General features: G+C 36.8%; 1 protein-coding gene across 5 annotated transcripts; it reads right to left on the bottom strand.

Moving 5' to 3' along the window:
- Positions 1-564: 564 nt before the first annotated feature.
- Positions 565-9,215, bottom strand: LOC102587481 (uncharacterized). Of its 5 annotated transcripts, none has more exons than XM_006366069.2 (14): positions 9,090-9,215; positions 8,025-8,123; positions 6,854-6,981; positions 6,599-6,752; positions 6,364-6,476; positions 5,425-5,508; positions 5,296-5,344; positions 5,100-5,191; positions 4,667-4,805; positions 4,259-4,344; positions 2,740-4,178; positions 2,466-2,579; positions 1,515-2,369; positions 565-1,086 (listed from the first exon to the last, which is right to left on the bottom strand). In XM_006366069.2, the coding sequence occupies exons 2-13, from the start codon at positions 8,115-8,117 to the stop codon at positions 1,750-1,752; spliced, it is 3,111 nt and encodes a 1,036-aa protein (XP_006366131.1). In that variant the 5' UTR covers positions 8,118-8,123; positions 9,090-9,215; the 3' UTR covers positions 565-1,086; positions 1,515-1,749. The 5 variants fall into 5 exon arrangements, with proteins under 5 accessions (XP_006366131.1, XP_015160233.1, XP_006366132.1 ...); XM_015304747.1 differs by having other exon boundaries at positions 4,667-4,799; XM_006366070.2 differs by having other exon boundaries at positions 6,364-6,473.
- Between the last annotated feature and the right edge of the window lie 8,277 nt (positions 9,216-17,492).

Genomic DNA, 17,492 nt, shown 5'->3' with positions numbered 1-17,492 from the left:
AAAATTTGATGCGTAACCCCGAGCATAAAAACGTAAGTCCCGGGCGTAAAAACGTATGCCCGAGCGTTTTTAATTTATTCTTTTGAACATTTTTTGCTTTAAATCATATTTTTTATTATTGGTGTAATGATATTTCTCAAATAGTAATTATAATACTTTTTTTGTTCATTATTGATTATTAATACTTATCTCAAATAAAAATCATAATATAATTTCTATATATTATAGATTATTTATAAAAGTTTATTTGTATAATCATTGAAAGGCTTACTTTTGCTTGTTTTATTAGTAATAAAACTATAAAATTGAATATACATGAGACTACGCCCCTTAGATCCATATATGGGGCTTACGCCTTGCCGCCTACTGTATAAAACACCTCGCTTCACGTCTCCCCCTTTTAAAACACTGCCCTCTAGAGTAAGTTGTTTGTTTATAAAGAGGGCTTAAGGGGGTAATTTTGTTATTTACATTTTTATCCCGGGATTAGTATTCCACCGCAATTCTATTCCAATTGAACACTTGCTGGAAAAATGTTAGGAAAGAGGGACGGACGCCAGACCATTGATTTCCGATCATCTCTTTGTGAAAGAAACATGAACAATCATACATTCTACATTCCTCCTATAGAGAAGGCGCAAAATCAAAATTTCGGCACATCCTTCAGCTTGGGAACTTATATGAAACATTATAAAGACCTAAAATATACAGATCAATTGTAACAAGTTTCTACCAAAATGCCTTGGTTTCCCTTTACGAAAGATATTGGGACGATTAAGCACAGGTCCCCATCTTCTACTAAGAATGAAACGTTTATCTGGTCAATGCACTAGTAATCTCTCATCCATCTCATAGTTGGAACATGAACATTTCCCAATTTTACTTGCAATCCCGCAAACAAGCTACAGCATTATTGCTTTCTTGAAAAAAAATGAGCTGTTTTCAATAATCTTTTTCTAATGTGTATTTGTGACCAAATTCTCCACCCACATCCAAGAACACTGACTGGAGAATCACACCTGCCTATTCAGTCGAGCATGAAGTTGTGTCTAAACCGCCATGTTGAGCCTCGACCTCAGCTTTCAACTGGCAAAATCATCATAAACCAAAAGCAGGTATCAATGTATATAAAAACACATTAAACAGGAATTATTCGTCAAACTGTCAAAAAGCAATAATTCGGGGCCACGTCAGTTAAAGGAGCAGGAGAAGAGTGAATTAGTTTTTCAAACCTATAATCAAATATTTAAGAAGCATGATTCCAGGAACTATTTTCTAAGCAGAGAGAAAATCAGAAACATCTTTCTTAAGTTGATATCGGCTACTTCAATACGGCATTGGGAAGGAAATTTCACAATAGAAGTATTCATCAAGATTGACAAGAACATTGAATATATTGTGCAGACATAGCAATGGCCGATTTTTGTCACCTAAAGTTATTCTTGCAACCTTGCACTTACTTTGGTGACAAGTATAACAAAGAAAGTTGGTAGACTTGGTTGGGAAGTGCTAACCTGTTGGTTTTTGGATACCCTTTTTCTAGGAGGGTTGTTCCTTCACCAATCTGAAAGCCAACTTCATGCAGACAGAGTGAACCAACCTCGCCTTTCAGAGAGCAAGACTGTTGTGTTTCCTCATGTCCTCTTAGTCATTTGAACATCATAAGATCAAATCAGTTAAGTCACGTGATCATTCTGGTTCATTGATTCTTTAATAGCTACTCAGCTCAAAAGAACCACTGATCCAAAATTACATCCCGAATGTTCTATTATACAAATTGCCAGAATTGGGCATATGAATCTTTGATTCCTCATATCCGGTAAAGAACTTGTTAAAGCCCAAATTTTCTGTTCGGAGGAGTTCCGCTGCACCCAAACTGTTTCCACTCTGAACCCCATTCCAGCTGTCCCAGTGGTCATTTGGTATGACAGAGTTCCTACTCTGGGAAAGAGTGAGCTGTGAAAATGGAGATTGATGGTTGGCCAGAGTTTGCTCCAGACCCCTGGAAGAAATTCCATCAAATGGGTATTGATTGTTGGCCAGAGTTTGCTCCACACCCCGGGAAGAAACTCCATAAGCATCACCAAACGCAGAAAACATGTTCCTCGTATCAGCAAAACTATGGTTCTGATGTGCAGTTAGAGATCTTTGCATCAGTAATTGAAGCCTTCCCTCATTTTGTAAAGTATTTGATTGTGGAGGACAACTTGAAGACATGTCTAAGTTTGAGAGATGAAGGCCATTAGGAAACCCTTTACCAACTGCCAGAATAGCAGGATCCATAAACTCAATGTCTCCATTACTCACATGTCCAACTTGAGGAGCCTGGTGTAGATTGTGCAATGAAGAGGTATCACGCAAGTGACTCGCTGCAAAATGTAATCAGTTGACATAAACCATTAAAATCAACATACATTATGTCAACACAGTAGAAAAAACACAAAAGGGCTTGGTAAATAACAGACCATGAAAAGAGTCAAAATTCTGCTCCATTCTCTCAAAATGAGAAGTAAAACCCGGGGGTGGTGCTCTGTTTGGTGCTGAGAACCCTGGAGGTGCTGACATCTGAGGTCTGGGCACTATTATGAAAATTCACCAAAAAAGTTTAATCCAGAGGAACTCAACTTTCTTATTTTTTTCTTTCTTTTTAAGGAGTACAATTAAAACGAAACTTGAAACAATGTTTTACAAAGATGCAGTTAAGACAGAAGGAACTACAAAGATGAGCCATGCACTGACCTGATAGCTTATTAGAAGAGAGATGAGAAAAGCTGTGGCCAAAATCAACTGTTTCCTCATTATTAGCCATGGAAAAGCCATTACGAGTACCAATATTATCAAGATGATCATTTCTGCTATTAGGAAAATCATGACCATGATGATAATGATTGAAACTTTGCTCAATGTAATTAAGAGATGGTTGATAATCAGCTGATGCATTAGTGGTTGGTTCTTCTCTTGCAAAAGAGAATCTTGATTGGTTACTGGTTAATTTTCTTGAGCTTGACACTCTAACAGACCCTTGTTGGTCATTAGTTTCTCCCAACAACTTGGCAAGGTTCTGAGGAGAAGTTAATGACTCATTCCAAGGATCAAAATCCAGGGACAAAATATTAGATATTATACTGCTCTCTCCAATATCTACATTAGTACTACTGTTCTCGCTAGGAGCTTCACCTTGAAACCTTTCCACATGCATCCTCTTACCCTCGTCAGGCAACGGATAATAACTTCTATCAATAGTATGCAAATCAGCCACACAATTCGATACATTCTCCGGGTATCCATTAGTCGATGATTCTCGAGAAGGCTGTGATACTGAATCAGTTCTCCTGTCTAACTGCATATTGGCCCTAACAGGTCCACCGCCATTAATCAGCTGAGAGGAATACCCACTAGGCTGAGCTGGGGAGTGCAAAGAAAGCAAAAGATTTGGTGAATAGACTTTCTCAATAACTACTTCGGGATCCCTATATCTCTGCTCATTAAAGGTTAGCAAATCATTCTCCATTTCAGAAGTAGTAACTTGTGTTACTTTGCTCTGCGCATCCAATCTCAGGTCAGACTTCTCTCTTGTGGTACAAATCTCATCTGCAGAAGTTGCATATTCCTCGGTCAATTCAGATGGCGAGGACTCCTTATTTTGATCAATACAGTTGCCCTGTGATTTTTTATGTCTACCAATGCTCAATGATGACATATCAAGGCATACATTCTGGATCTTAACATCTGTGGTATCATTGGAATATTTGGTAAAACCAGGTCCACTAGACTTAACAGAAATATCCAAGGCATTTGTACTACTGGTTGGTATCATTTGTTTATCTTTGTCCTTCACAGACATGGACGGGACACTATGTAGCTGACTGTTCATAGATGAAGAACCAAGAGGTGCCGGAATGGTAGGGTTCTCAGAAGTATAGGTTTGAGGATCTGCTCCTACATGCTGCTTAACAGGTTCTAAAGTCTCTATTTTTCCTCTCTCTTGAGTAGTTACACTTTCTTCAGTATGAACTACTTTCTTTCCTGCATAGGCAGGCAGTAACGAAACCTGACTTAAGCTTTCAACAGCTGTAGAAAATACTGTTGGATTGCACGTCTGAGGCTTCTTATTAAGTGTTCCATTAGAACATGGTACACTGGCAGGTGGGTGTTGATTATTTGATGCACGTGTTCCCCTAGAAAACAAGATCAAATTTTAACAATTACCACCATATACAAATTAATGATGATAAAAGAGTATCTGCTTATTGCTTACCATAAAGCTCCAGCAGGAAGAGCCGCAGATCTACCAGAGCTACTATTTGGTGGGGAGCTGGAGCCTCTAACACTGGGTGCTGAATTCTGCATGGCAGATGACAATATAAAATTTTACACTTGCAAATAGAACATTGCCATATTGCTGAAATAATTTCTAGAAGGGGTAAAAATTTGTTCAAATATAAGCTTTCATGAATGTAAATCACAATTATCCAATATGACCACAAAAAGATGGAAATGTCTGGAATCTAAGACCACAAAAGAGCACGATGCCCGGACTTCTCAGCCCACTGACCCCCCTAAACCCCACAATAGAGAACACTTTTTTTCATTTGAGCCTAGGAAAGGAAAGGAGACAGAGATTAGAATATGAAGAAGGTAAGCAAATGGAACACAAAAATCTTACAGTAGCAGCATTTTTACTAATAGGTTTGTCTTCAGAAGCAGAGTTGTTACTGCAGTACTCCTCTGTTGGCGGCGGTAACACACTCCCTGATCGTCGCTGCATACTATTAATGGCACCAGCAATTTGTTGAACTCTACTCCTTCAAAATAACTATGCAAGTTAATTAGCCATCCAGGGAACATTTTACATGCATAGGACAGAGACATGCAGACTGATAATGTCCGGTCTTCTGATACTGGCACAGCTGTAAGAAATCTATCTAGAGACCTACTGTGTTTAGGTTAAAGCTTGATGCCTCCTCCAAAAGCCCTGAAAATGAACCTACTAATTTGATGTTCACTACACATGTATGTACTACCTGGAAGCTATTTGCATTATTCATAACTTGCAGCTAAATCATCCCAAATAATAATGAGCTGAATAATCCCAATACCTTGTGTAAGCTGATATGATTTCGTCTTTACTAAAGCTATCCTCTTGCGACCCAACCTCGTGCAAGTATAAACAATCAAGATTGGTACAGGGCTGAACCAAAAGACAACTAATCCTTGATTACATTATGATTATATAAGGATCAAATGCAAATTCACAGTCAATTATTTATTCCAAATTATAATTCAAACTCATACCACATTTCTCAACCAAGCATGACAGTATTTTGTGGTTCCAAAGCAAGCTCTGCGAACAAGGAAATTAAAATGGTTAGTGGAAAATCAGAACAAAGTTGGTTGCCTACATGAACCAATCATCGCACTAACCTTAGAGGTCTACCATCCAAAACAAACCCATGTACAGATTGAATACACAGAATTGCTTCCTCCTCCTTTGAATAGGTAATATATCTGTACACAACATTTCAACACTTGTTAACTGATTTTCTTTTGTTTGAAGACTAAATATGAACTGAGGATATCAACCAGCAAACATAATATACGATAAAGCACAACAAGGGATCAGGAGCTTCATGATTGGAGAAAGAGAAGGGGATGGGTTGGCGTGTCACTGGGTAAAAATTCAATTGTGGAAACTAAGTGAGATTTTGGTTGGATGTCCAGTGGACACACTACCCTCAACACATGAACAGTTTTTAAACAATAAGATTTTCGGAGCCAGAAAGTTATAAAGAATCAACACAGGTAATGTGTGATGCCAAATTTGTCTTTGCAAAAGTTGGAACTCACCAAGGCAGCAAAATTTATTTTTATTGGAAACATTTACCGATGGGATGGAGGGTCCCGCATCAAGGTGTATACCAAAGTACAGAGCTTTTTTTTTATAAGAAAATGATTCTCTACAAAGAGAATATAGCAACCAGTGAAGACTGAGAAACAAGGAAGAGGCTCAAACAAGTGGCTGAAATCAAACCAAAATGATTGTTCACAGTGACCCTCTAAAGCACCACAGGAAGGAAAAATAGAACATAAGGTAGAGATCATTATCAAAAAAAAAACACCAGGTACAGATGTTTTTGTTAATTTTTCGAAGGCCTTGTAATTTTGCAACAATATATAAAAACTTGCATTGACATGTGTCATAGAATATAAAGGACAAAGCAGTATTTGATAACTTGGACAGCTGTGTGACATACAAAGTATTTTGATAACTTGGATAACTGTGTGACATACAAAGTATTTTGATACCTATAACAACTGTCAATTTTCAAGTAGCCAGGTAACTCAATCAGGAACAAAACTTACACACTACAAGTATCATTTGCAAAATGTTGAATAGTGCCAGCAGCTGTACGAGATATAGACACCTTCATAACCTTCCCATACTGAGAAAAATACTCTTTCCTCTGTAGAAGCTGCTTTTGAGCAATAAAAAAAAGTGAGGAAAAACAGGCATATTCAACAGGAGATATTAAGTGTTCTTTTTTCTTTTTTTTTATTTCTTGAAGGGTGTTGAAAATTTCACAACAAACGTACATACATCTTCATCAGCTAGACTGAGAGGCAACCCCACAATGTAAACAAGATTTCTTTGAACGACTCGAACACTGCTAAGTTGCTTCCTAGAATCTGCTGTTTTACTTTTTCCCTTGCGAGAAGACAATCTTTTCTCAGTGCTCATCTCAGCCACTACCCTGTTGTCAACACCAAAGATTATGAATAACTCAAAAAATACAGAGTTTCATTCTCTTGATAGAGTTTGTCTTAAGAAAGCAAAATTAGCTCATCTCATTACTTGTCACATTTTGCTTCCATGCCAACAATCTTTTCCTTGTTATAAGGAGTGCGACATGCTGGACACTTCCCTTCTGTATTCTCCTTCTCAGCCATATCCATTATGTGATGCCAGCACCAGACACATATCTTCAAAAACATGTATCAAATGTTAAAACCTACAACTACCGATAATTCACCATTGGAGTAAAGATCACACGTGAAAGAAAATACGACAATTACCCCTCAATTTACCATTTAAGGTTTGACTATAGGAAGCAAGTTGAAATCAGGCTATATGAATCCTCATGGATGACTAACCATATCACCCATTTAAACTCATGCGTGATAGACTAATAATAGAACAAATCTCATACCAATATAATATAATATAAAAATAAGGAGAAGTAGTTCTCTATGTTTCCTACTAACATATAATCTCTAAAAGGACTAGAAGACTCGTAAAACACATAAGATCTGAAGTAAACATACGCATGACTAAAATATATTCCCAACTAATTGGTATCGGCGATATAGATTTTTTCTTCCATTGTGCCTTATATTTTGTGAATTCAGTCACCAAAATTCTGCACCCATACATTTTGAGATGACAAACTTGAAGTTGTAACTAAAGCAGATTAATGGATATCTGTAAGGCTACATCATGAGGCTCCTAGGTATACCAGCAAAGTCTACAACAATGCAACCAATATATTTACTAGTTAAGGTTTGAGGTTCGAGCCTCTGAGCTTAAGAGGAAGCTAAACAGAAACTACATGGTTTTGAACTGCTCAGGCAGTAGACCCTTCCGGAAATCAAAAACTTAACCCCCTCAAAAGCTCTAAAGAAATGCAATATTCACCTGAGCAGTTATGCCTAACTGATGACCTACCCTTAAAGAATTACATTCAAAAGGAACACCAAAGGATGTGACTTAGTAGTGGGTGAAAACCTTGGAGACCAAAGTTCAAATCCCAACCAAAAAAAAAAAAAAGCTAGATGATCTCTTCCCATCTGCCTAAGCCTGGGTGGGAAAAGTTACCCGGTATCTATGTTGGTGGGGAAGTAGCAGATATCCGTGGAATAGTCGAAGTGCATGTAAATTCACCCAAACACCACCATTATAAATTTTTTTTGATAAATTCCAATAAAAACTTTCTAAAAAATGTAAGGGAAAGACAGCATCTACAAACCTCGTAGCCGCACTTGCAAGGTTTCAACTGCTGATCTGTCAAATCCATCTCCTCCGCACAAAGAGGACACATCTTATCCCCCTGGTCGCTCATTGTAGCCTGCAACAGAGTGCGAATATCATAATTAATAGAAATATATCCAGCAGCACAATCAATTCACCCATTCGATACTTTTGTTCACAAGAAACTTGAAACTAATTTCCATGCCAAAAACATTTTATTCAACACACAACAATCCATATTCTATAAAGATTTGCAACTTTGAATAGACGATTTTAACTCCACACTATCAAAAACTCAATTGAAAGACCTACTACATCAACTACAGATGTACAGAATCCCAGAACAAAAGAAAACCACAGCACTTGTCAAAACAAACCACGACATACAGATTTTTTCTTGAGAAATAACACAAATAGATTTTGTAGCTACCCGCCCCAAATTGTTCGACACACTATAACTAATTAGCTACACACTGCTTTTATTTTTTTCAAATATGAACATCTTATTTTAAAATATTTAAGCAATAAATCACAATTTCACACCAAATCTAGATGATTTTATCCTCATACTCTGAACCATAGTACTGCGACTAACACAGTGCTCCTCCTTAATCCAAAGTCAAACTCATGAACTCAAAAACTCAAATCTGTTTTTTTTTGTGATTAATCAAACTCGTCGATCCAATACAAAAACACACAAGGAACTAACCAAAAAATAAAAAAATATCTACAATCTCCACATAAAAATCAAATAAAAAAAACGATAAAAGAAATCACTTCACCAATTAGACGCAAATCCAAGCCTCATCAATCAAAATTCAAAACAAAAACTCATCCAAACAATTCAAAACGCTGTTAAATCTTAACATAAATCCTATAAAATTAAAAAAAAAACTCAATCCAAACAGTTTAAAACGATGCTAAATCTTTGACATAAATCATACAAAATTCAAACAAAACAAAAAAACTCATCCAAACAGTTGAAAACGTTGCTAAATCTTCACATAAATCATAAAAAATTAATAAAATTAAGGATCTGATAGGGTTCAAGATATGGACTCACAGTGATGAGTGGATCGAAAAGGAAAAAAATCGCAGAGGATGAGACGCGCAGAATTGCAGAGAGAGAACCACACAGGCTGCTTGTGAATGAAGAGAGAGAAAGTGCGAGAGGTCGGCTATTGCATTATTATTGGGTGTTTTTTTATGCTGCTGGTTTACGGGTTTACGGGTCAGGTACCGACTTAAATAAACGGGTTCGGATTGTTTTACATCTCGATGCTAGCCAGTCTCCACACGTAGTTCATTTAAACTTTTTTCTTTAAATATTAAATATCTTTTAAATAAAGTTAGCATATTTTTCATCATGTTAATATAAAAACAGTTATAACTTATAGTATTACTTTTTTGGAAACTTTCGCAAATAATTACTATATTAAATTTAATTATGCTACATAGCTATAGTTTTCATATCTACGAGTTGTAGCTACAGTTTAAGCTGTCTCATTTGTATAATTCATGGATTTGTATAATTCACATGTTTGTATAATCTGCAGGTACATTTGTATAATTCAGTTATTTTTGTATAAACTCAAAATAACGAATTTATACAATTACAAACATTAGAAGTGTAAACAGTTATACAAATTATATTATACAAATTTCGAATTATACAAACGTGAGAATTATACAAAACTAAAAAGTTAAGCCGCGTTTATAGCTAAAAGTAGGTCGCAAATTGTAATCAAGGCAAACTATAGCTATGTTAACTAATTAACTAGTATATGTTTGCTTATACGCATAATTTTCCTACTTTTTATATGGTTTTCAAAAAAAATAAAATTAAAATATTCAATTAGTTACTTTGACTTATAGAAAATAAAACAAGTATTTTGGGACAAAAAAAAGTACTGTTGAAAGTTGTTTCGTCATTAAGTGAGTTAGAGGGTATTTCTTATATGAATTTGTATTACTCAAAAAATCTTTTGAAAAATTAAGTTATCCTAACAAAAACAAGGTTTGTTTTGTGCACAATCTTTTTTCGAGAAACAAACTTAATAACTTTTTTTTTTTCAAAAAGTTGTTTTTAGCTCCCGTTTGATAATTGATTTTGAAATTGAAATTTAAAATATGAACATTTGAGTTTTTGAAGTTCTATTTTTGAAATTTAAAGTTGTATTTGAATATGTATTTTACTTGAATTTTTTTTTTTTGCAAGTAGAAATCTAAAAAATGATTTTTTGAAACTTGAAAATATTTTGAAGAAAAATATTTAAAATCTAATTCAATATTTATGACCAAATCAATATTTAAAAATTAAGTTTTCAAAATATGATCCAAATTTATAATCAAAAGCTAGCTAAATTGGGATGGCTAAAATTTGGAAATGCTTACTTCAAGAAACAAAGATTAAGCATGTTATTGTATACTACGATACTGCATACTACTTTCTTATAGTTGTTACTAGATGTTATATGTATGTGCAAGCACGGGCCTAACAAATCAAGGTTGAATATATTAATAGTTGTTTGGTATGAGGATATGCCGGATTATTTTATCATAAATTTGATTAGTCATAATAGTTAATCTCGAGATTATTTATCTCATATGTATTATAATGATATGATAAGTTATCTCATATATATAATGGGATAATTAATCTCATGAGATATTTCAATTCATGAAATAACTTTGTCTATTACATTTCAATATCAAACGACCCCTAATAGTACAATCATTCTTGTGAACATAGAGCAAATGTTATTTAATAAATTCAAATTGAAAAAAAAATAGTATAAGCAAACACATAAAATTCTACATGCTTTGTAATTTGAATATTTATGTCAATCAATTGTGTTAGGTGAATTGATCCCCTATCTATTATATATTCTAAATTTTTTAACAACAAATCACAAGAAAGAGATACAATCCGTATTGTTGACTCGTAGAAAACATTCTGGAAATCAAATTTTCAAGTCCAATTCTTACGAACCCGTCACGTGTCGTAGTTTAGGCCTGTAGAATGAACTTCTAAGCCTTAGAATTTTAATATGGATTTTACGAATGGGATCTGCGGTCGGTAGATCAAACCATGAACCGTAGATGGCTCAGCCCCCTGGAAGGTTATTGACAGGTTTTTAATTGGGATTTGTTTCGTCTTTTCTCACTTTTCCTAAGCCCAAGCCTTGACGTTTTAACTTCAATTAGGGGAATATATTTCACCAAGTGCTCAATTTAATTTTTTTTCTACGCTCTCAACTCCCCAACTCAAAAAGTAAACTGCAAGGAAGACAAAAGTTAGGGTTTCAACGTAATGAAGTTCTTCTTCAAACTTATTCAAGAACTTTGTTCTTTCATACATGTATAGTGATGGACTAAGTTCGTCCTCACGCCCTATATCTAAATTCAATTAGTAAAAGTTTAATCTAGGGTTATATCCTTAGTTTCAAGAATTCCTGAGATGAGTCATATTATTGATTCCGAGTTCTAAGGTCTTGATTATGAGTTGCTATATATTATGCATTGAGATCCTTGAGTTGTTGTTCATATTTATATTCCAACATAGACCTCATTTACTGAATTTTCGTTGAGAATCTTTTGATCAAACAATTTTCCTTAAATTGATTTTGAGAAGTTAAAAGTGAGTTCAAGAGTAAAGTTTAAAGTATATTTTTTTTAGTAGAGTTTAAGGGAACTAAATGATTCTCAAATGTATCATTTTTACATGGAGAAAGTGTCACGACCCGAGCCTACACCCTGGACGTGGATGACACTCGAGAACCATTTCTGATCCCCAAGCGAACCCTCATCCTGGCTGACTACAAGTGGAAGACTAACTCAAGCATACAAAGCTTAAAACAGAATAAAATTCAAGAAACTCAAATACAAAGCCTTAACTCAAATGATTTACTCTGAATATAAATATAATATTCAACTAGCCAAAAATAGGCAACTCAGTCTTTAAAACATTTAACAAAATAAATGAACAGACTTCTCAAACTCTACTGTCTATCTATGAAACCTCTAAATAAAAAAGATGGAAGTCGGGATAAGACCCACGACATCCTAACAACTGATATAACTAAAAGGTAAATGAAATCCTCCGAAAACAAAGAGGCTCACCATAGCTAACTCGATCTCCATGTGGTATCAACAAAGCTCCTGTTGATGACCCTGAATACTTGTATCTGCATCATGAAACGATGCAGGCCAAATGGCTCAGTACATACAATGTACGAGCATGTAAGGGGAAATCTAAAGCATAAACATAAGATTGAACAAGTAGTAAAGAAACATACTTACCTCTTGTCAAACTTACTCTAACTCAAGGAATACTCAAGGATACTCAAAACTACTCAAGGATAAGATACTCAAAACTACTCAAACTTACTCAACTCAGAAGTACTCAAGGTTAAGGTACTCAACTCAGTGAAATGGGGCTCAACTCAACAAATAGGTACTCGACTCAATGAAACACAATTCAACTCAAGATACTCAAGAATAAAGCAACAATAAAAGATGCAATATATGGAAAGCTTTTAAAACAGTAAATAGCAACTCAATGTATTGAAGAATATAATAACAACTCAATTTGTATATAATAAAATATAATATAACTCTGTGGGAGTTTCTCTAATCGACAATCATCACTATGAGCTATGTGATGATACAACGTCTCGCCCACGCTGCCAGAACTATCGTATACTTTGCCAGGATATAAGACCTCTCAACTAAGTGGATCCACTAGTCTATGCTAAAAAGCATTAAGGAATCATCTAAAAAGTTTGACCCTTTCTACCACGTTGACTACATGGTTTATGGGGCCTTGAGTTATCTGAACTCGCTCCCATATCGGTGCTCAATACTACTTCCAAAAATATACTCAACTCATATGTTTGAAAACATAACTCTTTCTGTGGTTTGAGATAATTACTCAAAAATTACCTCAAAGGCTCTCTTGAAAATCAGTTGTAACACCCCGTATCCGAAAACAAAACAACCAGCAGATTTCCAAAAGTTGCAGGTGCAACCCACGGACCGTAGGGTGACCCATAGTTCGTCCTGGAGGTCTGTGGATGACCACCTGCAACCTTCCCCAGAAAGACCCAGAAAAATTATTCTAAGGCATGACCCACGGCCGGACCCACAGACCGTAGGTCAGACCACAGACTGTGGTCCAGGTCCGTGGATCGAGGCCTCAGAACCTGGTATCTGAATTCGATCGACGGACTAACAGGATGGATTATGGGTCAGTCCACGGACCGTCGATCATTCTGTAGGTCGAGACCCTCAGGACCCCCTAAAACCCATTCTCTAAAGTCGATCGACGGACTGACATGATGAATCGTGGGTCAGTCCACGGACCGTCGATTAGTCTGTAGGTCGAGACCCTCAGGAACCTCCAGAACCCATCTTCTGAAGTCGATCGACGGACTGACAGGACTGCTCGTGGTTCAGTCCATACGAACCGTCGATCAGTCCCGTTGGTGGCTTCAACAGATTTTCAGTCAGGGGTCGTTTGGTCTTTTCCTCATGCGTTAGACCCCTAAATATGTCGTTTAACCCCTAAACTACGTAGTTTTGGTAAGTTTTAGCCTAGAAATTAAATTAGAACCTAAGCTAATCAATTATTCACCAAAATCAAGCGAAACTTAGAGCAAAATAGAATAGAAAGTCGAGCAGCCCTAGTTCAAGAACACAACGAGTTTTCATTAGTTCCAGCCCTGAAATCGAAAGATTTTTCCGTGAAATTCATCACCAGGTATGTGGGATTTCACTAATGGGTTCCTTTCACCCATTAGGTCCATGAAATTCAGTCAAATTCTTGATTCTCTATATCATGTTTAGACTTAGGGTTTCTAGAATTTCAGAATTATGTTATGATTCAGTTGTTAGACTAATCCAAATCATATTATCATGTTTTTAAGGGATTATTGCTCAGTTCTTGCATGAAAATCAGAACCCTAATTGTGTAGATTTGTTTAGTTCATGAATTACACTTGCTAGGTCAGTTTATTCAGATATACATGCCTTAGTTAAAAATGTTTCATTATCAGTACATTAATGTTGCATTTTCAGTTAACATGTCAATATTTTGAGCTATTCAGTATTACAAAAATTCAGTAATAATATGTTACTTACATAATCAGTTGGGAGTAGGCTTAATATCGAGTAGACTAAGGGTCAGTCACCCTCAGAGTCCTAGAACTACGTGCCCTCGCATGTTATAAGTCCCCTCTGTAGGCATCAGTTTAGTGATCACGCTAGTCATATCTCTATACCTCTGGCAGGGTATATTGGGTCCTCTCAATGGGGCATACACATCGGACTCCACGTTTTAACTCACGTGGTTTTATGTCGGTTATTAGTAGCTCCCACAATCAAATTCTGTTGCATTGACCAGATTATCAGTTATAGTTCAGTATTCAGTTTCAGCATGTTATAAACTTGGCCATTGCATTCAGTTAGTTCATGTTCAGTATATTCATTATTCATCAAGTTCAGATTATATCATTGCTTTACCGCTTTGTTCAGTTATATGTTGTATTCAGCTTTATTCTATCCTATTTAGTACCTTTCAAGTACTGATGCATACTCTGCGCTATATCTTTTCGTGATGTAGGTTCAGGTCCTCAGCTTCCAGATCACGCATAGATCAGTTCCCGATCTTCAGCTCAGCAGCATCAGTGATGAGTCCACATTCTCTAAGGGCGACATACATGTTCCTTTTTCTATTTTCAGTCTTTAGTTTCAGTTTTGCTAGATTTAGCTGGGGCATGTCCCAGCACTTCTAGTCAGTTAGAGGCTTATTTCAGACATAGTTAGATTCAACTTTAGTATTTGAGTTTGACCTTTCAGTTTTTCTTAAACTGTCAGTTTTCTTTTATATATTCAGTTAGCTGATGGGTATTCCTCATCATTTCAGTTTATCTTATGATTTAGCTTTCGCACAATATTTTCTTACTTCAGTTTATTTAGTATGCTTATGATATGCCAGCAGGGTTAGCTTGGGGTCACTTGTGATCCTAGGTCCCGTGTCCGCGTCCAGGGGGTAGCCTCAGGGTGTGACCAACTTGGTATCAGAGCATTAGGTTTAAGAGTCCTAGGATGTCTGAAAAGTTGTACTAAGTAGAGTCATTTTCATGTGTGTGAAGTGCACCACATCTAATGAGAGGGAGGCTACGAAATGTTTTAGGAAAACTTCACTTTCTTGATATTCTTATCATGCGTTGGTATGATCTCCTTTCTAATCCATCGTTATGCGTTTTTAGATCATGCTTCCTCGTAGAGCTTACAGAAGGAATGTGAATGCACGCAATGCTAACGCAGCTCCTCCAGTCCCAGATTAGGAAGTTTCGAATGCTGAGTTTCGGAACGCCATTAAGCTTTTGGCTCAGAGTGTGACTAACCAGAACAACCAGCAGGCTCCAGATCCTGCAAATGCTAGTGGTGGATCAGTGGAAGCCAGGGTTCGTGATTTTGTTAGGATGAATCCACCTGTATTCTTAGGATCGCATATTGGTGAGGATCTCCAAAACTTCATAGATGAGGTCAAGAAAATCTTTGGAGTAATGCAAGTGACAGGTAATGATAGGGTAGAGTTGGCATCCTATCAGCTTAAGGATGTAACTCACATATGGTATACATAATGGAAAGAGAATAGGGGTACGGATGCAACTCTTATCACTTGGGAATGATTTAGTGAGACTTTTTTGGACAGGTTTTTCCCAAGAGAGTTGAGGGAGGTGAAGGCTCAGGAGTTCATGAATTTGAGGCAAGGTAACATGACAGTCCAAGAGTATGGACTCAAGTTCACCCAACTCTCCAGGTATGCTCCTCACATGGTTACCGATTCCACAACGCAAATGAATAAGTTTCTGTATGAGGTATCCTATTTGGTGAAAACAGAGTGTAGAAATGCTATGTTATTGGAAAATATGAACATCTCTAGGCTCATGACTCATGCTCAACAGGTTGATGGAGATAAGCTTAGGGAACAAGCAAAGGAAAATAAGAAGGACATGCAACTATGAGTATTCTCAACAGAAATCAGGTAGTGGAAATCGCTCTCAGTTCCAACAGAAATCTTCAGCTCCAACACCTTCATTAGCTAGTGTTCCATCCTCCAAGTTTCGATAGGATCAGAAAGGTAGGGCATCAGGCTCTAAGTCTCAAGGGAGTATTTCAGGCACCAGAACCTACCCAACTTGTCCAAAGTGTGGTAAGAACCATTTGGACAAGTGTCTTGCAGGAAATGAAGGATGTTTTGGGTGTGGTCAGTCTGGTCACAGGTTGAGAGATTTTCTTTCTGCTAAACAGGGTCAAGGAGGCAATAATGGTAGGGCTCAGTCTACAAATTCAGCAGCACCAGCAGGTCGCCCGACTCAGCAGGGTAACTCATCCGATACAGGTGGCAGTCATTGCCAAAATAGGTTGTACGCTCTCCAGGCTCGCCAGGATCAGGAAGATTCTCCTGATGTGGTCACTGGTACGTTACGAGTCTTTTAACTTAGATGTTTATGTTTTGTTAGACTCAGGGGCTACTCTTTTCTTTGTAACTTCTTATATAGCAGTCAACTTCAATGTTAGTCCAAAAACTCTCTCAAAACCCTTCTTAGTCTCTACCCGAGTCAGTGACCCAGTTATAGCTAGACGGGTATGCATAAATTGCCTTTTCACAGTCTTTCAGAAAGTCACCTCAGCAGATCTTGTAGAGTTAGAAATGGTAGATATCATTCTAGGCATGGATTGGTTACATTCCTACTATGCCTCAGTTGATTGTAGAATTAGGATTGTTCGCTTTCAGTTTCCAAACGAACCAATCTTAGAATGGAAGGGTAGTAACTTAGCGTCTATGGGTCGATTCATTTTTTACCTTAATGCCAGAAAGATGATATCTAAGGGTTATCTCTATCATCTAGTTCAGGTTAAGTATTCAAGATCCGAAACCCCAACTCTTGAGTCAGTTCCAGTAGTTAATGAGTTCCCAGAAGTATTTTCAGAAGATCTTCTCGAAGTTCCTCCCAAAAGGGAAATCGACTTTGGAATTGATCTCCTTCCAGATACGCAACCTATTTAAATTCCTCCTTATAGAATGGCTCCATCTGAGCTTAAGGAACTAAAAGAGCAATTGAAAGACCATTTAGATAAGGGCTTCATCAGACCCAGTATTTCCCCATGGGGTGCACCAATGTTGTTCGTGAAAAAGAAAGATGGGGCTCTCAAAATATGCATTGACTATAAGCAGTTAAACATAGTCACAATCAAGAATAAGTACCCTATCCCCAGGATTGATGACTTGTTCGACCAACTTCAGGGTGCTAGTCATTTCTCAAATATAGACCTCAGATCTGGTTATCATCAGCTCAGTGTCAGAGATAGTGACATTCCGAAAATAGCCTTCAGAACTCGGTATGGTCATTATGAATTTGTAGTTATGTCATTTGGACTAACCAATGCTCTTGCA

Source organism: Solanum tuberosum, unplaced genomic scaffold (assembly GCF_000226075.1).
Source record: "Solanum tuberosum cultivar DM 1-3 516 R44 unplaced genomic scaffold, SolTub_3.0 scf00614, whole genome shotgun sequence".
In the NCBI taxonomy this organism is placed as follows: Eukaryota; Viridiplantae; Streptophyta; class Magnoliopsida; order Solanales; family Solanaceae; genus Solanum; species Solanum tuberosum.
This window is presented reverse-complemented; position numbering and strand designations above follow the sequence as displayed.